Source organism: Osmerus eperlanus, chromosome 14 (genome assembly GCF_963692335.1).
Source record: "Osmerus eperlanus chromosome 14, fOsmEpe2.1, whole genome shotgun sequence".
In the NCBI taxonomy this organism is placed as follows: domain Eukaryota; kingdom Metazoa; phylum Chordata; class Actinopteri; order Osmeriformes; family Osmeridae; genus Osmerus; species Osmerus eperlanus.
This window is the reverse complement of record NC_085031.1, coordinates 4,904,252-4,927,941: the sequence shown is the minus strand read 5'-3', so window position 1 is coordinate 4,927,941 and position 23,690 is coordinate 4,904,252. Positions and strand designations below refer to the sequence as shown.

The 23,690-nt window shown below is 50.6% G+C and overlaps 3 protein-coding genes across 3 annotated transcripts in view; all 3 read left to right on the top strand.

Moving 5' to 3' along the window:
• notch1a (notch receptor 1a) overlaps positions 1–23,690 on the top strand; it is a 145,446-nt gene that overhangs the window by 29,330 nt on the left and 92,426 nt on the right. The gene's annotated exons all lie outside the window — the stretch shown is intronic.
• LOC134033335 (calmodulin-regulated spectrin-associated protein 1-B-like) lies at positions 795–17,222 on the top strand. The gene is made up of 15 exons (XM_062477446.1): positions 795–1,162; positions 1,646–1,809; positions 8,120–8,382; positions 10,376–10,537; positions 10,717–10,797; positions 11,781–11,813; positions 12,345–12,404; positions 14,155–14,296; positions 14,484–14,623; positions 14,833–14,929; positions 15,089–15,224; positions 15,342–15,433; positions 15,582–15,678; positions 15,807–16,231; positions 16,747–17,222. Exons 2-15 carry the CDS (start codon positions 1,647–1,649, stop codon positions 17,079–17,081), a joined length of 2,226 nt encoding a protein of 741 aa, XP_062333430.1. The 5' UTR covers positions 795–1,162; position 1,646; the 3' UTR covers positions 17,082–17,222.
• LOC134033369 (calmodulin-regulated spectrin-associated protein 1-B-like) lies at positions 20,127–23,369 on the top strand. Its single transcript, XM_062477492.1, has 5 exons — positions 20,127–20,482; positions 21,341–21,428; positions 21,613–21,737; positions 21,905–22,023; positions 22,210–23,369. Exons 1-5 carry the CDS (start codon positions 20,386–20,388, stop codon positions 22,498–22,500), a joined length of 720 nt encoding a protein of 239 aa, XP_062333476.1. The 5' UTR covers positions 20,127–20,385; the 3' UTR covers positions 22,501–23,369.

Here is a 23,690-nt window from a genome sequence, read left to right as displayed (position 1 = left end):
CTAGTGGAATAAAAACGAAACTCCTGATTAACTTGAATCAATCTGAAAGCATAGAAAACATCTCGATTTCCGTTGGGATGCCAGGCCTACTACGATTGGATGATAAACCTCCTTGTTTTTTCTACTGAAAAAGTATTGAATGACGGATTGATTAACTAAAACGGCCGACCGTGACTACAGCACCAGTTAACATCATGTAGCTACAAAGTAATGGAATTGTTATGGCTTTTATTTTATTTTTTACCGAATGTGTCAAAGAGAATGAAGTTATTTTGATTAGCCTACATTAGTTTCTTTTCATCTCCATGCATACAGGTAGGCCTACATATGACATTGTTATTTAAACATTAGCCTACACTTTACATTATTAAACACTAGATGGCAGGATTCACCCTTGATTTTGACTGCTTGTTAATTGACTGCACGTTGTCAAAATATAAAGTTAGAGTAGGATATTAAGTGGTTAAATAACCAGGAAGTCATTTTCTAGTGTTCCGGTTTAAATCAATTAATGTTTGATATTGTTCGTTTTTCAATTTGCATATTAGGCTATCCATAAGGTTAATTTCCTATTGATTAAAAAACGATGGCTGTATGGTTACTTAAACATATAAGATCAGGGTTGCAGGGTGACGACTACAGGCAAAAAGAGACAGGCTGACTGAATAGGTAGGCTATCGTAAAATATTGAAATGAACAGTCAAGAAGACAACCGTTCACGTCCACAATCTTGACGCAAGCGTATTGCGCCCTCAGCCGCTGGTGCTGGTACAGTTGAAGTGATGAAAAAATTCATAGACGTCCCCATAGAGACGAACACACACAACAGGGCTGTCAAGAACACGAGAATTCCTTCATTCTGTTGCAATGACATCAAATCAGACATTGTGTCCTGCAGGAAAATAACCGGGCGTGCGAAAAATATGTTTTTCATCATCTTATAGTTGCTAATTGTATTTTTTCTTGGATTAATGCCCGGATCTTCTCCCGTTGCAGTTGTCATGTAGCCAAAGGCCGCATTGGAGAGGTTTGTGTTGCTGGGTAGGGAGGAGTAGAGCAGCAGGGCTCTGTGTTGCCGTTCAGCTACGGTGAAAACAATATTTTTTTTTATTTGATCTACTATCTTCCAAACCTGGATTGCGGATCTCTTGCACATCTGAAGGTAATGTTTGATGAAGAACTGTCAAACGATTGTATGGCTATAAAACTAATGTAACCATTCAGTTGCAAAAGCAAACGCAGTCAGCTAGCGGTGCTGCTAGCTAGCTAGTAAGCTAGTGTTAGTTCATTCATGGGTCAGATATTCAGAGCTAACCTACCAGCTAGTTAACTAAACAGAAAAGTAATTTGCCAAAGGAGCTAATTAACATAGTACTTTTTACTAGACTGTTATTATAAGATCAATCGATGGACAGTGTCTGTATGTAATAGATTTTAGCAGACAATACATTTTGTTATTCTGGGAGGGTGGGCGTTTCATTCAAGCGCTCGTGCGATCTACGGTACCCTGGATTGATGATGTCATGCTCTAACTAGCTCGTACCTAATAGCGGGGTTGACGTTTAATCCACTCACATGTATTACAGAGTAGCCCACGAATCTAGCTAGCTAACCCATAGTTTAATGGTTGTTGTGTTTGACGCAGGATGGATGTGGACGTATGTGCTGGTGGGGACAGCACCCGGAGGAAAGTGGATTCAGCAGGTGAAGGAGGCGCTATGGAGATCGTACCGCTGGAGATGTACGACTCTGCAAGGGCGAAAATTGATGCGAATCTCCGCTGGCTGTTCGCCAAAGCTTACGGTATAGGTACGTTTTTTAATTTAACGCAGTGTTCAGCAGTTCGATAGGTTTGACTTCACTTCATCTTTATAGATAATCAATGTTGTTAAGATTAAAGTAAATGCTATATGTAGGCTACATTTCTCTACACAATGATTGTAGCGTACACCACACACGGTTCTATAGCTGGTTAAATTACATCATGGACCTGCTAATAGTTTGGGACCGTCTGGAATAAATGTCTCAAGATTGCTGATTCACCTTGTTTGTATCAGCCTGGTGTCTGGCCATCATAATTGCATTGTCCCCACTTTCGAACCTGTGTTATTATTTTAAGACATGTTAGGGCTGAACCAAATTCGGTATCGTTTCCTGTCTAGAATTGTACGCCACATCTGCATGGACTTGTGTGTTTGTGTGAGTATGTGTGTGATACAGAGCATTACATCTCTAGAAAGCTCAAGACTTGGAGCATTAGCTAGTCAAGACTGGTGAAATACCGTTATTACACTGGAAAATGATTTGACCTACTATCTCTTTAATTCCTCTTCCAGGGAGTGATCAGTGGGTTGGTGTGGCAGGGTGGGATACAGTAGGTCAGTCTACAGATTTAGTAGAGAATGCTGAGTCGGTCTGACAGCCAGTGAACAGGTCAACATCACATGTAGATGTGACATTCACTTCCTGAATTCTGCTGTGTTCACTGTGGTAGTATCGTTATAGTGCCAGAGGTATAAAAAACGAAATGGTCTAATAATTTGATATTGTTCAATCCAAACAAGCTTTTAGGCTAAGTGATGTGTTCGTTATGCTAGTTGTTCACACTTTTGTACACACACCCAGAGACAGACACACACACTAATATACACAAATACAAACACGGCCTGTGTTTCGACGAGTCACAACAGAGAGGGTTATTCCTAGATCTTCTGCTGTGGATTAGAAAATGACAGGGATTACAGTGCAGCCATGCAGGGACTCTGAAATCAACCTGGACTATATTTTGCTGCCTGTCAAACTAAGATTGATTCTCATGCTGTTTCATAAACTTGGTCATCCTTTCCCAACTGATGTAACTGATGTGTAACATGCTTTATCTAATGAACAACATGATTGTAATGACTTCATTGGATTCATTTCTGTCTCTCTCTCTCTCTCTCTCTTTCTCTCTCCCTCTCTCCCTCTCTCTCTCTCTCTCTCTCTCTACCTCTCTCTCTCTCTCTCTCTCTCTCTCTCTATCTCTCTCTCTCTCTCTCATGCACTCTCTCAGTTCAGTTCAAAGGGCTTTATTGACATGAAAACAATAATTGTTCATATTGCCAAAGCAACGGTAGAATTACAGAAATATATAGAAATATCAATATAAATCATGGCCTTATATATACTTATATTTCATACACACACATACAGAGAGACACACACGGTAGTTAAACACATACATACGTGTAATTACACCACGCAGGTGTACAACTTGTATCCATGTGATTATCATTCAAGTTGGTATGTTGCCAAATAATCTGTAGAAAATATACACATAAGTAAATAGATATACATACATACGCACATACACCAAATCTCTCTCTCTCTCTCTCTCTCTCTCTCTCTCTCTCTCTCTCTCTCTCTCTCTCTCTCTCTCTCTCTCTCTCTCTCTCTCTCTCTCTCTCTCTCTCTCTCTCTCTCTCTCGCTCGCTCTCTGTCTCTCTCTCTCTCTCTCTCTGTCTCTTTGTTTCACACACATACACAACACGCCCTAACCGTCCTCCCTGCTGCATGTCTACCTCAGGACTGGAAACTCCCTTTGATACAAAACAAACACACCCATTTGTTTCAATCGCTGGATCACTTAGGCTGTTGGTGTGTGGGTGTGTTGGGAACGTTTTGAGGACAGCACACAGACACATAATGGATTCCTCACAGTGCGATCAATACCCTCTGGGTTCCAACTCTCCTCTCCTACCCTCTGTTCTGGGGATTGTGGGAGGGTCAGATCAAGCCAAAGAGTAAACTAGGACATGGAGGTAACTGTTTGTGTGTGGTCTTCTCAACCAGTTACCACCAGAATCCTCTCTCTCGACTCAGGTTTGGGTGGAGGCACGCTCACAACCTTTATGCTAGAGATCCATTACGGTTCTTCACAAAAAGGCCACATCTTTGATTTGTTTCTGCCCTTACAGGAACATTGCTTTGTTGTGTTCACTGGAGCTGGGGTGTGGTGGTCTGTCATCATCATCATCACATTGAATGAGCTCCGTAGCCTTTGTGATCCATCTGACCCACTTCTACGGAGCATTTCCTCCCAGAGGAAATGATAAGTTCACCATGACAACAGGTAGTGATATAGACTTGAGTCTTGGGGATGATGACACCACTACTGGTCAAAGCCCAGAAGGGGCTGTCTCTGGAACAGTGTCTTGCATTAGGTTCATCTTGCTGCTGTCCTACTGTACGGTGTGTGAATGCTGGTGTATTCCTCTCTGTTCTGTTGAGAGTGTGTGTGTGTCACTCAGGAAAACAGTGTGTAAGAGGTCAGCTGGTCCACCCCGATAAGTCCGGTCAGTCATTTTCTCTGACTCAGACATTGGTGTGACAGACACTTCTGAATGAGTGAGATAGAGGAAGAGAGAGAGACAGGGAGAGTTGCAGAGAAAGATGGAGAGAGACAGTCGGAGCCAGGGTGGGGTTAGTCCTGTCACATCTTCCACATGAACCCACATGGGACAGATACAGTAGCCAGGGCAGTAGATCACAGTACAGCCTAGCCTACATTCTCCCTCCAAGGCCCCCCCACCCCCCTCCCCCAACTTCTCTTCACCAAATCGGTCTCACAGACAGCCGGTAGATCGAGACCCACTGAACTGCCATGTCTTCTTGTCAGTTTCTGAGTTCCTGGGAGCCTAGCATCCACGGCCACACGCCAGCGTTCGAGCGTGCTTCAGCGGAGACCCCCCCCCCCCCCCCCCCCAGGTGAGGTGGGTGTGAAGACGGGAAGTGTCTCTTCTCACCCGTCTCACCGCCTGTGAACGTGTCCTCGCCAACCGCCACATCTGGAGGTGAGACATCACCTCCCGGCTGTTCCTCACTGGCATTCAGAAACCTCACGCACGTCTAGAAGGCTCACGACGCCGTTGCTAAACGTCGACATGCAGCCCTGACGTGCCGAGCCTGGAAGAGCCTAGACAGAAACAGGAAACCGAGCGTCAGGTTAGTCATGTCGCCTCGTCCGTCATTAGAACCATCATGTCCCACAGCGCCTCACTGTTGTACATGTTCAGAGTGAACGCCTTTCGACGTGACACGGGCTTTCTCCTCGCTTGTCTGAGAGAGGCAAATGGTCCGCTCTATGAGAGCTGATTTGGTATAAGAGGCACAGCGGCTGCTCTAGAGAGAAAGAGCAGAGGATATAGTTCTCTGAGAGAGACAGGAGGGAGGAGCAGAGAAAGGTAATGAGCAAAGAAGACTGCTCTATGAGAGAGAGTAGGGAAGAGTGTTCTTTGACAGAGAGAGAGAGAGAGCGCTGAGGTCAGAGAAGTCAAACCCATCTTAACGGATTAGACTACACCTCTAAAAGGGAAATAGGATAATGTGGTCAGGTTTGTTGACTACACAGAGACCTCTCCAGTCACAACTCCCAGCAGAACGACTAGAAATACCTACCCTGAGTCAGTTCAATTGAGGTTTTGATCTTTAATGGAAATGTGCTTATTGTTTATCTGATTAAGATCAATGAATCAATCTGAATAGTTTTTTTGAGAATTTGCCTGTCCATCCTCTTGTGTTCTGGTCTTGTCAACACATCAATAGTAAAGGTGTTAGGAAGGGAGCCTCCCTCCCTCCCTCCCTCCCTCCCGTGTCCTTCCTTCGTGCCTACTCTCCTCCCAGCCTCCCTGCTTCAGTCAGGTGGATCTCTGCTAGCTGACCATGCGTTTGGAAGGAGAGAGGGAGAGGACTGCTGGAACAAAGACTTTTCTGAGGCTTCGCTAGATTACACACACACACACACACACACACACACACACACACACACACACAGCATGTTGTGATTGAGCTATTGCAGAGATCAGGTGGATAGTAAGCGTCAAGGGAGTATTAGCCACCATGATTAGAGAGTGAATCCCACCTGCCACACACCACACACACACCAAACCTTTTCCCTTAGGCACAGTCCTGCGTGTGTGTGTGTGAGTATGACCCACCCCCATCCCAGGTCTCCCTTCCTACCAGTCTCACCATCCTAGGATCAACTGCCACTGCTCATCAGTGTTTCCCGGGCAACCAGGGTGAGGGGGGTGGGGGAGATGGGGGAGTGGAGGACAGAAGGGAGGGGGGTAGGGCAGGAGAAGAAAGGGACAGTGGAGGGGAAGGGAGTAAGAGGAGGGGGTGAGTGGACAGTATCGTACCGGGAGCAGCCACATGCTAGACAGGAAGATGGAGTGGGAGAGAGAGAGAGAGACAGGGAGGGAGAGTTAGGCTGTGTGGGCAGGATGAAAAAAAAATAGTGTGGCAAGGAGACGGTGTGGGTGTGGGTGTATGAGTGGGCAGATATCAGTGGGCAGTCAGCCGTGATGTTAATCTAACTCTCCTAGGAGTGCGAGTGCGTTGTTTCCTCCTGCTTTTGTAATAGTCTCTCCATCATTGTTGGTTAATGATGCTGCCAAGCCAGTAAGATAGACACCATTATTCCTTCAGCGTGGTCAGTGTGTAGCAGTGTGACCGGGGATCAACTGCACTGAAAGTATAATTTAGCTCTCTTTTGTTGTGGCTTGTTTGGACAAACACACACACAGCTAACTCGGTCTCTCTGCCTGTCCTGTAGAGTCGGGTGATGATGACGTCCCGTGCCATAGCTAAAGCAAGGTATCTAAACGTTGTGAGGGCTTAGGGCTGGATTAGCACGGAGGGGGGGGGGGGGGGGGGGGGGGTATAATTAGAACTCTAGAACGCTGGGGGGGTATAAATAACCGCTCCAGCTCAGCCAGGCTAGGACAGCACATAGCTAGTCTAGAACCTCACTGACTAAGCCAACCCCCCCCCCCCCCCTCCTCCCCCCCACACTCTTGGTAGACGTGTGTTCTCTGGCGCCCAGTCTGCAGCCTGACGTGCACCTCAGGTCCCTCCCCACAGATCCCCAGTCCACTGATGGCCCCGCTCAGCCGGCCTAAGCTGCTGCCCGCCTCCCTCTCTCGGTGGCGTTGTGGAGCTGCTTACGTGACATAACAGGCCAGCTCCCTGCCAGACATGTGTCCGAGCACGCTCACGAGAGAGGCCTGATGTGTCCGTTTTGGGGCCGGAGGTGGAGGGGACCGGGCCAAGCTCTCCATGACGAGGCCGTGTACGCGGTAGTGGTTGACCGGGAAGGGGAAGTCACCCTTGGGTTTCAGACATCCGGGTCGTTGGGCCATAGTTTGAAAGTATGCCAATCTGTATCTGACAATACTACCTTTTTGGAGCTTTGTTGTGACTTGGGCTTTTTGAGCCGGTCAGTGTGTTGTCGTAGGGGCGTAGTAACCGAGGGGTGCGCACGCACACATTCTGCTGTGTCATCCGAGAGCTTTGCCCTTTTGAAGGTATCTGTTACCTTGCGGAGTGGTGGAGGCTAAGGGAGAGAGAGCCCCGCCGAGAGAGACGGGTGCATTCTCTCTCTCTCTACAGGCATCCATCAATCGAATTGTGGAGCCTTCCTGCCAGTCCGGCTCAGACTAACCCTAGCCCGGTTAGCACAGCTCGATTCCAGCCTAGCCCAGCTCAGCTTAGCCCAGACTATCTCAGCTTAACCCATCCCAGGCCAGGCCAGCCTAGCTCATGCAGCATAGCTCAGCAGAATCAGCCCATAGGTGCCTGTGTGATGAGCTTGACTGCTGTGTGTTCACTTAGCTGACAGAGACAGAGCAATCAGGACTGAGCCCAGACAGGAAGGACAGAACAGCACTTCCTGCTCCGTGAGGCAGGACGCAACACTCACTAAATCCATACACAGGGAGCCTGTAAGTTTGACATGGCTGTTGGTCATGGGTATGGTCATATATTACACATCATGGGTATGGTCATATATTACACATTCGGGTGCACTTTCAATCGGCTATCAAAATAGCTCAAAGAGGCACTTTGAGGATTGTTAGCCTGAAACACTAGTCAGTAAAATGGACGATATCCATTTGAGACCTTCCCCTCACACTCCCTTTTCTGCCCCAGTCTTCTCTAGACCACCAACACCCATCCTTACCTTCACTCCCCCTTTAACCTCCCTGCTGCAACATGCGGGTTATCCCCAGTCTCCCATTCACCACAAACACAGGTGTCAGCATTCTTCTCTTTCCACCCCCCCCCCCCCCCCCCACAGACCACGTCCCCCAGGACCTCCGGGACCCCTTCTACACGGACCAGTACGACCAGGAGCACATCAAGCCCCCGGTGATCCGCCTGCTCCTCTCCGGGCAGCTTTACTGCCGGGTGTGCGGCCTGGTCCTGGAGGGCGAGCAGGCGGCCACGCTGCACACGCACCAGTCGGTCATCCAGGCGCTGGCCAGGAAGGGCATCTACGTCCTGGAGAGCGACAACACGCCCGTCTCCAACGCCGACCTCAGCTCCGCCCCCATCAAGATGGTGAGCTGTGTGTGTGTGTGTGCGTGTGCAGGGTTGGGGTAAGGGTGTCGGTGTGTCCTGATGTATTGTAAGCGTGTGGTCCGTGTTGTGTGTGTGTGTGTGTGTTTGGCCTTTAGAAAGATTTACTTCACCATTCCTCAGGGCATGGCGACTGTATTCCTGCCTGCTGGCCTGGTGGTGTTAGCTATCTGCTGTAAATCTGCCCCTAGCTACAGTAGCAGCATTGTTACTCCTGACACACACACACACACACAGGAGGACCATCTGCTTCAGTCTCACTTCCTGCGGGGACTGTGTGTACACCGGCCAAAGTAGCAGGTCACACACCAGCACTGGGCTGGCATAATAACATGCCACCTGCATGTGTGTGTGTGTTCAAACTTCTATGTTGATATTTTATTGGTTGATAACACTCACAATGCTGGTTTTATTGCATGCAGTAAAACCACAGAGCATTTGTGGTTGTTGTTTGGTGTGAATTCGAGATGCATCTTACAGCTCAGAGTAGCCATACCCAGGTCGACCCCAAGGGGGCCGACCTGAAAGGCTGAAAAGCATGCTGTGTGGATATGTGGTCATGAGAGGGCATATACAAAGGGTTATACAATGGACATTTAATATGATTGGGATCTGATGTGGTGCTGGTGTGTGTAGTGGAGATCATTCCCCCAGTCCGGCCTGGTTCGCCTTGAGCTCAGACGATCATATTAGGAAGTATTTGGCTGGGAGTTGCAAAGAGCAGCACCCCTCCTCTCCCCCCCCCCCCCCCCCCCTCTCTATCCCTCTCTCAGAGCAGATCAATGGTTGGCACCGTATGTGTGGGTGTGTGGGTCTGGAGACACACAATCTGTGTGTGTTTCTGGATCCTGCCCAGATCGATGTTGTCCTTGATGTGTCCAGTCTGTTCCTGGCCCACCAGAACTCGGCTCACCCAGTAGAACTGGATCTTGATCAGACCACATCGACTACACCGCTGCCTAATTAGAGCATCTGATGGGGGAAAAAAACTATATATCACCCTGTCCCAAACGTCCAGTTATTGAGTTTCCATCCTCGGTGTGTGTGTGTGTGTGTGTGTGTGTGTGTGTGTGTGTGTGTGTGTGTGTGTGTGTGTGTGCCATGTTGAATTAGTTTGAAAGTTTAATTGAACGTCATCGAAAAAAACATTTTGTTCAGTTCAGGCAGAGTGCAGCAGGTGCCCCTCCCTCCAGGACACATGGCCACACACATACCACACACTTCTGACACATACACTTCCTATACATACGTAGGACTACCTACACACTACCTGTAGACACACACACACACACACACACTTAATGCACCTGCAAAAAAAAAGATATATATATATATTTAGGCTAACCTTTTATTAACCAGGAAGGGCTCATTGAGATGTCAAATCTCTTTTTAAAGAGAGTCCTGGCCACGATGGGCAGCACCAAGTCATTACACTAAGATTACCACATGAAAAGCTCCAAATAATCCAGTGCAATCACCAGAGTATAACAAAATCACAAAACAACAACTTTACATTTACCAGATGAAATGTCCATTTGGTACACACACACACACACACACACACACACACACACACACACACACACACACACACACACACACACACACACACACACACACACACACACACACACACACACACACACACACACACACACAGACACACACTCTGATCTGAAGCCAAAAAGAGTTATTTGGCCTAGGTCAGTTTCCTTCTGTGAAGGGACAACAACAGAAGCAGATGTCTTGATCCCAGCAGGGGACAGGTGCACACGCACCTCCCAGGCCCACGTTACATGGACTGCTCCCAAATCCACCCGTCACGTTTATCTTGGAGACTGTTCCAGAAGAATGCACATACTTGGCTGCAGAAGATGTACAGACACACATTGGTCAATATTCAGAGTAGTGCAGTGGAACAGATATAGAAGACTTTGTAGAAAAGAAACTCACGCGCATGTGTGTGTGTGTGCAGAGCGCCCACATCCCCCTAATCGATGCCCTGATGATGGCCTACACGGTGGAGATGATCAGCATCGAGAGGGTGGTGACCAGCGTCAAACGCTTCTCCACCTTCAGCGCCTCCAAGGAGCTGCCCTTTGACCTGGAGGACGCCATGGTCTTCTGGATCAACAAGGTGTGTGTGTGTGTCCGCTTGCATGCCTATTTGGATATGTGTTGAATTGTAGGCGTGTACGTGTTGACCTGTGTGTGTGGAGTTGTGTGTGTACCTGTGTGTGTATGTTAGTGCTTTGGTCTGTGTGTGTGTGTGTGCCGTGTGTCTGACCCTGTGTGCTGACACGCGTGCACCTCCAGGTGAACATGAAGATGAGGGAGATCACAGACAAGGAGATGAAGATGAAGCAGCACCTGCTGGAGTCTCCGAGCCACCAGAAGGTACCTGTCTGCCCTCCTAGTCCTCTCGCTCGCTCTCTCTCTCTCTCTCTCTCTCTCTCTCTCTCTCTCTCTCTCTCTCTCTCTCTCTCTCTCTCTCTCTCTCTCTCTCTCTCTCTCTCTCTCTCTCTCTCTCTACCTCTCTCTACCTCTCTCTCTACCTCTCTCTCTCTCTCTCTTTACCTCTGTCTCTCTACCTCTACCTCCCTGTCCCTACATCTTCATTTTTCTCTGAATTCTCCTAGCCAGCAGGGTAATACCCGAGTATTTATCTGAATTTCTCATTGCTGCACTCTCTCTCTCGCTCTCTCGCTCTTCCTTTCTCTGGACTTGCGCTCGCTCTCTCTTTAGCTCTCTCTCACACCCTCTCTTCTTCTCCCTCTTCCTCTGCATGGGTTGACGTACCTGCCCTCTCAGACCGACATCGTCATTAGCATATGCATGACAGCCCGTATCTCCCACCGGTTCTTGGCTTGTTCCAGACTGCCTCCTCCTAGACACAGAATCATCTGTCCAAGGCCTCGCTTCCATTCTCCACAAACGCACCCTTTCCTCCTCCTTCCATCCCCGGGGGGACTCTCTGCTGCAACGTGCCTGGATGGATGGGTGGAAGCCTGTGCTCCTCCACACAGCTGACACCGTCCTGGTGATGCCCGGGACGGAGGATGGAAGAAAGGGGGGGGGGGTGGTGGAAGGGTGTGATTTTGGAGAATCTGAACGTGGCCCCTGGAAGTGGATGGTCCGCTAGTCTGGTGACCGGTCTCTGTGTGGGAGGAGCCGTGAGCCGGCGCTTGGTTTTGTCTAACCCCTCTCTTGACTGCTCTGCGATCAGATCTCCCTCCTTTTAGTCCAAACAATGGAGAAGGAGGAGGGTGCGGGATCTGATGTGACCTTTGACCTCTGACCTGTCTGCTGCTCTTCCTGTTTGTGTCTCCTCCTCTACCTCCCCTTAAACCACTCCCCCTCTCTACTGCCCTCTTGGATAGTCTCCCTCCAAATGGTATTGGAAGCTTGTACCTGTAAGTGCAACACGTAGCTCATCCTGTGTGTGTGTGTCTGTGTGTGTGTGTGTGTGTGTGTGTGTGTGTGTAAAGGACTGCAGCCCTCACTATATGAGTTGTGCTTGCTCCGGTTTAGGGCAGGAGTGCTGAAGGGGGAGGGGGGGGGCGCTTGACACACAGTCACACAGTGCCCCCTGGTGGGGATAGACAGGAACTGCACATAATCACAAGCCCACTCGCCTTCGCATGGGTCCCTGCTCCATCCCCGACTCATTGCTTTTGGGCCCCGTAGAAACGGAGAGCTTCACCTCACTGTGTCTGTGTGGAACCATCTCTGTGTCCGTCCGTCCGTCCGACAGACGGATGTTTCCCAAGGAAGGCCGGGCCGAGCGACTTCCTGACCCATAATGGCTGCCTTTGTTTCACCCCACTCACTGTCTCCATTAAGCAGCTTGTGTGCGACCCGTGTCTGGGCTGAGGTCCATAACATGCTCCACTCATCCGTGATCCATCACTCATCCCGCTCCTCCTCCTTTCTTTCCCTCCCAGCCTGATATCATGCATGCGCTGGCCCATTGCTTGTTGGAGCCAGTGGAGTTCTCTCGCGTGGTAAATACCCCTCACTAACACACACACACAAACACACACACACTAACACACACACACTAACACACACACACTCACACACACACACACACACGTGTTCCTCTCGCCCTCACCTCACCACATCTGGGTCAAACACCCGGACCAAATAGGACTGCCGGAGCAAAGAAAACACTGTTTTGTGTTTTCAAAAGCAAATCACTTGAAATTTAATAAATGCTACGTGGATTTCCCTAAATATATGTCAGAAATATTTTCCTAAGGGTCTAGAAAACCACACTATTAGTGATTGTTACCATATAATGTAAGTTTATTCCAATATTATTTCAACATGTCTTATTTTTGGTTGAATCTGGCATTATTATTTAAATCTTGTTTATTCTATTGTGTTATAGCTACAATTTAGAATGTGTTAGCGGTTATCCACATCTACCTCAGCCATATGCCAGCATCCTGTCTGCCCCAGCTGTGCTTTACATACTCACATGGATTTCCTTGTCATAACTGATTAGCTTGCAAAACACATGAATGAAGCAGACAATAAATACACATCCGAATGAGTATTCTCACTTCTCTGTTAGGTATTTAGGTTTTTTTATTTTGGTGTTTTGAACACAAACAGTGCAGATGTATTTAACGGTCTGGCAGTAGCAATCCTTGATTCCTACCGGTCCCAGTGCTAACCCCCTCCATATGTCCTCCATATCCACCAGTCACCACCACCTCCAGTCTCATCCGTCACACTACAGTAGATATGTGTGGTAAAGTTCCAGTAGTGAATGTTACCCTGGGGAGTATCAGTGTCTCCAACTACTGTATCAGTAGCTTATACTGTTTCACTGACGCCTAACTGTTGTTGATAATGATGATGTGTTTAGTTGTTAGTGGTGGTGCTGTTGTGACCCTGTTGGCAGTCTTCCTGTCAGTGACTCAGCAGTAGTCAGTCTGATCTGGTATTGGCTGGTTTTGGGGTAGACTGAGCTGGGGCTAGGGCATACTGGTCCCAGACAAGCCTCTCTGATCCCTGCTCAAATATTCAATACAGACATGCACATTGACTGGGTCACAGGCAGGAAATGGTTGTGAACTGGGGATTGAGAGTAGAGCCCGACCGATATATCGGCGGACCGATATTATCGGCCGATATTGGGCATTTTCCAAACTATCGGTATCGGCATTTATAATGGCCGATAAATGAATATTAATGTTTTTGTATTTTTATTATGTTTTTGTTCCAAGGACTTTAAGTTTCATATCTTAAGATTCTATTTTTATACATTTTATTTTTCAGAAACTGCATTAACATATTATTTTAGTGAGGAAATAATAACAGGAGTCAGATGGCTGAGCAGTTAGGGAATCGGGCTATTAATCAGAAGGTTGCTGGTTCGATTCCTGGCCATGTCAAATGACGTTGTGTCCTTGGGAAGGCACTTAACCCTACTTGCCTCTGGGAATGTCCCTGTACTTAGTCGCTCTGGATAAGAACCTCTGCTAAAAGTGACTAAATGTAAACTACAAATAACTACTGTTAGGGAAATCAGTTTGTTTTGTTACGCGTTTCTGGATTTAAAAATATTTTTTTATATCGGCCGAAATCGGAATATCGGATTTTTAAATCCCCAAATATTTGTATCGGTATCGGCCTTAAAAATCCTTTATCGGTCGGGCTCTAATTGAGAGTGTGTGTGTGAGAGAGGGAGAGAGAGATTTGATTTTACCGTGGCCTTGCCTGACCGTCGACCTCTGTGTGTAGGTGCGTTACCGTAGAGACCACCTCACAGGCCGAACGCTGCAGCACTTCCCCCTGCTGGACGACCTCATGAAGGACGTGTGTGACGGCGCCGCCCTTCTGGCCGTGGTGCACTTCTACTGCCCCGAGCTCATGAAGCTGGAGGGTAGGTTTAACATTCTCCTGCCTCGGGGGGGTCGGGGGGGGCAGGTTTAACGTTCTCCTGCCTCTGGAAGGGTCCTGCCTCCCCTCATAGGCTGTGTGTATTCTTGTTTAGTAGTAATTCAATGTTTAGTAAATTAGAATATCCACTGGAATTAGCTTTCTGCTAACATCCCCTGGCTCTCCTGTAGACATCTGTCTGAAGGAGGTCCCCTCCATAGCTGACAGCCTCTACAACATCCAGCTGCTCAAAGAGTTCTCCAACGAGTACCTGAACCGAGCCTACTACCTGAGGCCAGAAGACATGCTCTACGCCCCGCCAGTACTGAAGGTCAGTCCTCTCTCTCTCTCTCTCTCTCTCTCTCTCTCTCTCTCTCTCTCTCTCTCTCTCTCTCTCTCTCTCTCTCTCTCTCTCTCTCTCTCTCTCTCTCTCTCTCTCTCTCTCTCTCGCTGTCACTCTCATGTTGACATTGTCCCAACTGTCATTCTGTAGTTTCTTTGTTGAGTGGTTATGTTTATGTTTGGGACTTCTCTCTCCAGGGGAATGTGATGGTGTTCATTGCTGAACTCTTCTGGTGGTTCGAAACAATCAAGCCAGACTTTGTCCAGCCCAGGGACTTGCAGGAAATCAAAGATGGTAAAGAAATCCAACTATCCAATCCAACAGTCTATATAATGCTATTTCTTTTCATTTATGTATTATTTACAACTACAGCTGAACCACTTGTAGAGACACATGCTAACCAGTGAGAGGCATGGATATGTTGATTGACATCCCTCACCACCTCTCCCACAGTGCGTTCCCTGCTGCAGCCGAAGAGTTCCCGCCCCCACGTCCCCATCTCGAACGCCACCAGACGCAGCTTCCTGGTCACGCCTGACTCCCCTATCCTTATCGCCACGTCATCCTCCAGTCCAGACATCTGCAACAGGTATGTTCTAACGTCTCGGCCTGGCTTCTCAACATGAGCGAGCTAGAGGGATAAATCCTTTTTTGAGAGAGAGAAACATACAAGTCATAAATACATGTGGTTCCTTTTCCCTTCCGGTAACAGCAAAGCCAGCCCGTCATCCAGCCCCTCACACTCGTTACTTCCCCTGAGGCAGAGACAGCAGCAGATGCAGGAGGACGACCTCTTAGGTCAGAACAAACCAGACCAAACATACACACTGGGCCCAGAACCAGGAAGTCCTGGATTGCATTATAAATGCCCCTTTAACTCCTCATAGTGGTGTACTGCACTGTATGATGTACCAACGCTGATTTTGGTTCCTCTGTGGATGCGCAGGCCAGAGGACCAGGTCGAACTCTCTGACACGAGTGGACGGTCAACCTGCGACTCAGGTTCAGGGGTCAGTGTTGGCCTGGCCAGAGAGGAGACAGAGGTGAGCATCTGGCCAACGGGCATCTCTTTATTCAACGTTATGGGTTCATTTACACCTATACTGGTTTATTTAAACCTCTGAAATGTTCACTCTGTTTCTAAGTTCTATGTCTTTTGCTCACGCCCCAGACCCCTGTCCCAGCCAGTCCCCTATGCCCTTCACTTCTCCGCGGAGGGTGAGGGGGACACTGTGAGCCTGGCTCGCTCCATCAGCAAGGACAGCCTGGCCTCCAACATCCTCAGCGTGACCCCCAAGCACTCGCTGGGGGGCCCCCACCTGCCCCCCGCCCCCAGCAGGTTCAACGGTCAGGGCTTTCTCATGGGCCACGTCCGCATCGAGGATGAGGAGGTGGATGTGGAGGAGGAGGAGCTGGTGGCCATCATTCACCCCGAGGCCCTGGCCCGCCGCCGGGCCCCAGACATCGAGATGGAGCAGGATGACCTGGAGGTCCAAACTATGACCAGCAGGGGAATCTCCAAGGCCCGTTCCCCTCGCCCCAGCCCAAACCCCGGTTTGGGCCTGAGCCTGGGCCTGGTCCCGGGCCCAGACCAGCCTCCTGCTCTCTCCCCTGACCCCCAGACAGACTGCTTCTACCTGGAGCCCCTGATGCCGGCGGTTCTGAAGCCGGCCAAGGAGAAGAGCGTGAGCCTGAACAAGGAGGAGGAGAGTGGGGAGAGCCGCTCCAGAGCTGCCGGCTTCAGGAGAACTACGGAGGCCTCCGTCACCCCCAGGAGATGCCTCGCCTTGGAGCCCGATCTCAACCATACCTTCACCCCCATTCCAGGAGCCATGCCCGGGTCTACGCCCGGCTTCGCCCCCCTCAGACCCCCCACGGAGGGCGCCGTGGGGCCTTCCACGGCGGCGGAGGCGGCCACGGCCCGGGAGCGGTCCTGTGGGTTCTTCCTCCACCTGTCCGAGCCCGGGGACGAAGGGGAGCAGGGGGGGCCGGCCTCGCTCCCGGGCCAGGCGCAGCTCCGCCACAGCCCCTACCCCTCCTGGGAGGCGGCGGGGCGCGACACAGACTCGGAGCTGGCCGAGCTGGAGGATGAGGAGGACGAGGAGGAGGACGAGGAGCAGACGGAGCTGGCCAAGGAGCTGCTGAGGAGCGTGAGGGGGAAGTGCCTGGGCGAGGGCGGCGGGGAGGAGGAGGACAAGGAGGAGGCGGGGGAGGGCGAGTCAGCCAAGCTGCGGGAGGACATGAAGGTGCGCGAGCACGACGACAAGGAGGGCGGCAGCGGCCGCTCCAGCCCGTGTCTCAGCACCACCTCGTGGGCCAGCAGTGCCAGCGGGAGCGCCTCCGTCCGGATGACCAGCTTCGCCGAGAGAAAGCTCCAGAAGGTCAGCTTCCCCGACGGCTGCTCCAGCACCAGCAGCTCCCAGAAGACCACGCCCGACGGCTCTGAAAGCGCCCCCTTCCCCCTGGGAGGCTCCTGGCGCCTGGGGCGGCTGGGGAAGGACGGGCCCGGGCTGGGGAAGGAGGGTCTGGCGTCCGGGGTGGGGGCGGTGGCGTCGGAGCTGGTGCAGCTCCACATGCAGCTGGAGGAGCAGCGACGCGCCATCGAGCACCAGAAGAAGAAGATGGAGACCTTGTCCGCGCGGCAACGCCTCAAGCTGGGGAAGGCCGCCTTCCTGAACATTGTGAAGAAAGGCAAGAGTGACACCTTGCCCCAGCCCCTCAAACACCCCCAGGACCCCCAGGAGCAGGGCAAGACTCCGGCCAGTCGAGATGACTCCTGCCTGGGGGCCTTCAGGGGCCAGGGCCCAGGGAAGGGCCAGGGGCCGGAGGGTCAGCAGGACAGGGACAACAGGACCAGCGTTGGTGACCCTCAGGATGAGATCCAGGGGACCGAGCCAGACCTGGGGGACTGCAGCCGCTCCATCGAGATGCTGAACGAAGCCATCAGCTCCATCCAGCAGCAGATGATGCAGATGTCCCTCCAGCAGGACTTGTTGATGAAGCAGAGCCTCCAGTCCCCCCCCGGAGCCCCCCCAGGAGGGCCCCCGGCCCCAGCCGCCGCCCCTCCCTCAGTCCCCACCCCTCCCGCCATCCCCATCCCGCCCTCGGCCTCCACTCCGCCCCCAGACTCCAGGGCCCGTCCAGCGGTCCACTTTGTGGAGATCGCTGCCTCGAACCCGCCACCGACTCGCAGACCCCCCAAGCTGAGCTCTGTCCGTGTGGCGCGGACCAAACCCTCCGTGCTCAAACTGAGCAAGGAGAACGGCCGGGCGGGGTCCAAGACCAACACCCCCGCCTCCGTGGTGAGCACAGACCCAGAGGCGCACGCCCCCCGGGGCGGGGAGCAGGGGAGGGAGAGGAGGGGGGAGAGCTTTGTGATGTACGGGGAGCCCCCTGGGGAGCAGGGGGGGGAGAGGAGGGGGGAGAGCTTTGTGATGTACGGGGAGCCCCCTGGGGAGCAGGGGGGGGAGAGGAGGGGGGAGAGCTTTGTGATGTACGGGGAGCCCCCCAGGTCATTGGAGAGAGGGAACCTCAGGAACACCACCTTCAGAGTTCAGGCGGAGGAGAAAGAGCCCGGCTCCAGAGGGGGCCTGTGTCGGACCCCCAACTTGCCCAGCTCGGACCCCTCATCCATGGGAGGAAGCACCACCCACCCTCCCTGTCTGGAGGAAGGCCTGGAGGGGAGAGGGAGGAGCGACTCGGGCGGATCGCAGGAGGAGCATGCGGACGGAATGGAAGGGCTAAAGGGTAAAGGTCACCTGATTGAGGTGGACCTATCAGAGGTGAAGGACCCCTCGGAGGGAGGCGGGTCAGACACACAGGACATGTCCGCTGACGGGGAAACCAAGTCTGGCCTGGGATTCTTCTTCAAGGTACTGGACTTGTGTATGTGTGTATGTATAAGAGCCCGACCGATATCGGCCGGACGATATTATTGGCCAATATTAGGGGTATATTATATATATACCGGGGATATTATGCAGTATCTGCATTTATAATGGTCGATAAATGAATATAAAAAAATAAAAACGGACGAAACACCCTTCAACCATGTTATGAGTGTTGGTGTTGCATAGTTTGTCCACCAGAGGGCACTCTACAACATCCCTGTTGGCAACACTCGTGTTTAGAACGCCACAAACCCTACAACCAGCTGATCCAGCCAGAGTCGGGCAGAGTGTTAGGGAAATTTGTTTATGTTTTGTTACGCGTTTCTGGATTAAAAAAACATATATATTGGCCGATATATCGAATTATTATATGGCAACGACACTACGAGTGTTCTGATTGGCTAATGGGTAGTCATGCCAGCCGCGTATTGACCTCCTCGCCGGTCTGCGATCTGATACGGATACTTATTGCCCTCTGACGTCATCTTCAAAATGAGCGATATCGAGGAGTTTTAATTTAATTTTAATTCTTAACTTTCTAAAAGAGAGGAAAACGACAAGCGCTAGGCAGATTGCTAGGTTTGGTTGCTCAGATTTCAGATTGGTTGCTGGGTGCTAACACCTGAAACACCGTGAGAAGACTTGAAAGCTAAACAAAACGCCATGTTTTAAATGAAAAGAACAAAAAATGCCATATAATAAACAACTTACTAACCTCGACCGTTCGGTCATGCCGGGAAATATATCAACCTCGCTATTGCTCGGTCGATACGTTGAAGCCTCAGTTTGATATTTCCCGGCATGACCTCACTCTCGGTTAGTAAGTAGTTAATATCGGATTTTTAAATCACCAAATATTTGTATCGATATCTGCCTTAAAAATCCTTTATCGGTCGGGCTCTAGTATGTATGCACGTGTATGTTAGTGTGTGTGTGTGTGAGATATCCATGTGTGTGTGACATGCCTAGCTGTGTCAGGGCTGGGAGTTGACCGCTTCCCCCCCCCCGCAGGACGAGGAGAAGGCGGAGGACGAGATGGCGAAGCGGCGAGCTGCCTTCCTGCTCAAGCAGCAGAGGAAGGCCGAGGAGACGCGGCTACGCAAGCTGCAGCTGGAAGTTGACAGCGAGCTCAAACGGGATGAGGCCAGGTACACACACACACACAGTCACACACACACACACACAGCTAACATTCATCCGAAAACATACGCTGCAAACCCACATACCAAGTGCATTTCAGTTTGGTAAGCGTGTGTGTGTGGGTCTCCCTCCCCAGACGCAAGGCGGAGGAGGACCGCGTGAGGAAGGAGGAGGAGAAGGCCCGCAGGGAGCTGATCAAGCAGGAGTACCTGAGGAGGAAGCAGCAGGAGCTGCTGGAGGAGCAGGGTCTGGTGAAGCCCAGGCCCAGGGCCAAGCCCCGCAACACCCGGCCCAAGTCCCTGCACCGGGGAGAGTCCTGCTCTGAAGCCTTCTCCAAGCGCTCCACTACCCGTAAGAACAAAACAAGTTTGGTGTTGTGAACTGGGCATGTTAAATCCCAACAAATCGATCCGCGATGGTCGCGTTGCAAAAAAACTAACGATGAAAACTTGACTGATTTTACTCATTATCCGGTCGGTGATCCGTGACTCAAAACTGCGGTTCTGTTCAGATCGAGAGTTTTGGGATCCATCGTACCACCAGGCTGGGGTAGTGGTACATGTGATTCTGTCTGTCTGTGTCTCTGTCTGTCTGTTGCTGTCTGGTGTTTTTGTTGTCAGTTTTTGCTGTCAGTACTGTACAGTGTCTGTCACCTCTGTCTAACACTTGTCTGGGTTTCCTGTTTGTATATTCTCTTCCTTTTAACCCTGGCCAGTTGGTATGGTGTTTATCCTACCGTGTGTGTGCGCCACAGGTCATTCTCTGAGGGCGTCCATGTTGGTGAGAGTCCAGGGGTCAAGAGCAGGCAGTAGGGCAGGTGAAACATCTGCTTGACCCCATTGCGACCTTCTCATGACCCCTCACCTGAACTCCCCTATAATCCCTATGGGAGCATGTCTGTGGCAAGGCCCCTTCATCTTTCATTACTTCCTGTCTGTACACACCCACACAGATCAGAGTTTGTCAGTCACCTCAATGGGGAGGAGTGGAGAGGTTGGGGCAGAGAGGCTGGGGGCAGTGAGGTTGGGGACAGCGAGGATGGGGGCTGGGAACGGGAGACTGGGGGCAGGGAGGCTGGGGGCAGCAACACTGGGGGCAGGGAGGCTGGGGGCAGGGAGGCTGGGGGCAGCAAGACTGGGGGCAGCAAGACTGGGGGCAGGGAGGCTGGGGGCAGGGAGGCTGCTGTGTATGGAACCACACCTCATCTGATTGGATAAGATTTAGCTCTCAGAGAAGTTGAAATAGGAGTCTTGATATGAGCAATTCTTATATCCTGTTGCTTTATCAGCTGGTTGGGGGACTGGTTAGCTGCATGACACATTGGTTGCATGTACATGTGTTACTGTGGAGTACAGTTGCAGTACAAACATTTTTGTTACTATGGCTACACTGTATGTTCAGGGGTGAACAACCACCTCCGCACCCCCTTCCCTTATGGAGAGCTACACTGCTGGGATTCACGCCAAACCCTGTTGTAATTTCCTTGATTATTACCTTGTCAATCAGGTACTTTTTAGTATATGTGTTCAATTCTGGTTAAAGTGAAAACTTACAGGACAGTAGCATGTCATAGGAGCATGGTTGGACAGGCCAGCGTTTACAGTGATTTAGTGAAAGACTCCAGCCTATACTGTGTATAAAGTGCTGTCTGTCTGTCTGTCTGTCTGTCTTGCAGCTGACAACCTGAGCTGTGGTTTGGGCTCCACCCTGTCTCTGGCCACTGAGACTGAGAGTGTCACCTCCGGTGGAGCTGGGTCACAGAGGTGAGTCTGTCTGCGTGTCTGCGTGTGTGTGTGTGTGTGGGTCTCACTGGCGATTGGTCTATAGCATTACTTTCTGTATTTTGAATTGTGATGTTTTCCACTGACATGCTTGTGTGTGTGTGTGTGTGTGTGTGTGTGTGTGTGTGTGTGTGTGTGTGTGTGTGTGTGTGTGTGTGTGTGTCAGGGCGGGCTCGGTGGGCTCTGTGGAGTCCTTCCCTATGCTTAGCAGGAACTCCAGCAGGAACATGGAGAGAGACTGGGAGAACGGATCTACTGCATCCTCCATCACATCCACTGCAGAGTACAACGGTGAGACGCTAACACACACACACTCTCACACACTCCCTCACACACACACACACACACACACACACACACACACACACACACACTCTCACACACACTTACACACACACACACACACACACACACTCACACACAGCTGCACCCTAACTCACCGTAACCTCCCTTTGCAGGTCCCAAACTATTTAAGGAGCCCAGCTCCAAGTCCAACAAGCCCCTCATCACCAACGCCATCGCCCACTGCTGCCTGGCTGGCAAGGTGAACGAGGGCCAGAAGAACGTCATCCTGGAGGTACGGTCGCCCCCGGCGACGCAACAGCAGGGCTCAGGCTACCTCTGCTCCTGGTTTACATGCGATCGTCCTACTTTGCTCTGTGCCTTTTCCGAAGTTCCGTTTCCACGGTAACCGTGTTCTCACAGTCGTTTCTTTGTTGGTTCCCACCCTCCCCCACCCCCTCCTCTGTTCCCGTGGCCACAGGAGCTGGAGAAGTGTGAGTCTAACCACCTGATGATCCTGTTCCGCGACGGTGGGTGCCAGTTCCGGGCCATCTACTCCTTCTCCCCGGAGACGGAGGAGATCGTCAAGTTTACCGGCACCGGCCCTCGGACCATCGGCCGCAAGATGATCGACAAGCTGTACAAGTACAGCTCGGACAGGAAGCAGTTCACCGTCATCCCTGCCAAGACGGTGTCGGTCAGCGTGGATGCCCTGACCATCCATAACCACCTCTGGCAGGCCAAGAGGTCGGGAGGGTCACGTAAAAAGTGAGGAGGAAGGTTGATCTCATAGATAAAATGAGTAAGGAGCAAAAAGGGAGGATGAGGAGGAGGATGAAGGCATTTTTCCTCGTCCGACCACTATTGGGCTGGACCCAGTAGTCTCAGAGCTAACAGACATGGACTCAGTAATCTTTGGGTGTGGCCTGCTGACAGGAAGGGGAGGAGTCTTATAACACTGTGTAGGTGTAGCCTTCTGATAGGTGGAGAGGGATATCTCTATAGAAACCAATGTTTTAATGAATGAACACCTTCCAACTGAATGCACACGCCTCAGTTTAGGGTTATTATTATTTATTTGAGCTTTCTTTCTTTTTTTCTCTCTTTTCTTTCTTTTGCATGTGGCACTTTTATGTTTGAAATATTATGAGATTCCTGTTGAAGGACTTATATTTTCACATATAGACCGTCCTCAGCGGTGATGAAAACTGACTGTCTCTCTGTAGTGAGGAAACAGGGACAGACTGAAACACTACTGAGACTAAATACTACAGAAGAAAGTGCAACTACTACTGGCATTACTGAAAGTAGCCTACAATAGCCATGTTTGGTACACACGTCTAACTAGCAACCTGGTTTTGCTATTAAGCATGCCACAGCCTGGCTCAACCACCTTGCTGTTGTGATCCCACAGACACAAAACCACGGTTGTATACGTAGCCTAGGTCTGGCCATCCACCTTTTAATATTACGTGCTGTTCTCACCGTGCTTTACCATGGGAACGCTCCGGACAAACCACCGCTGGTCTTTTGGGCTTGTTTTTGTTATGGTGAGAAAGAAGATGACCAGCCTCATGTACGGTCCAAGTCTCATCTTGTCTGAGTGTGTTTGTGCGTCTGTGTGTGAGTGTGTGATATGTTTTTGGAGAGGGGGGTGGGGGTCGGGGATTGTTTGCGTGACAGTTTGTCTCGCTATGAATGTGTTTACTCTGAATTATGCTTTAAACTCGGGGTGTACACCATACAGGATAGAGCACCGCCAGCACAGTTTGTTTTGATGTGGGAGCTGCTGTTGTGTTGTGGGGGGGGGGTATTTATTCAATGTTTTTAGATTCAGTTGGTACAGTATTCACTCTACAGTGCTCCTGATAACAGTGCATCTGGGTTCAGCTCATTATATTTGACCGATACGGTGCATTGATTCTACTGATCTGACCTGGAGCTGGGACTCAAAAAACAGAC

Excerpts from the sequence above, each read along its gene's own strand:
- LOC134033335 (XM_062477446.1), top strand. The coding sequence starts at position 1,647 with ATGGATGTGGACGTATGTGCTGGTGGGGACAGCACCCGGAGGAAAGTG. Across the intron at positions 14,624-14,832 it reads ACGCCCCGCCAGTACTGAAG|GGGAATGTGATGGTGTTCAT; the intron begins GTCAGTCCTCTC and ends TTCTCTCTCCAG. Across the intron at positions 15,679-15,806 it reads TGGCCAGAGAGGAGACAGAG|ACCCCTGTCCCAGCCAGTCC; the intron begins GTGAGCATCTGG and ends CTCACGCCCCAG.
- LOC134033369 (XM_062477492.1), top strand. The coding sequence starts at position 20,386 with ATGGTGTTTATCCTACCGTGTGTGTGCGCCACAGGTCATTCTCTGAGG. Across the intron at positions 21,429-21,612 it reads GGTGGAGCTGGGTCACAGAG|GGCGGGCTCGGTGGGCTCTG; the intron begins GTGAGTCTGTCT and ends TGTGTGTGTCAG. Across the intron at positions 22,024-22,209 it reads AGAAGAACGTCATCCTGGAG|GAGCTGGAGAAGTGTGAGTC; the intron begins GTACGGTCGCCC and ends CCGTGGCCACAG.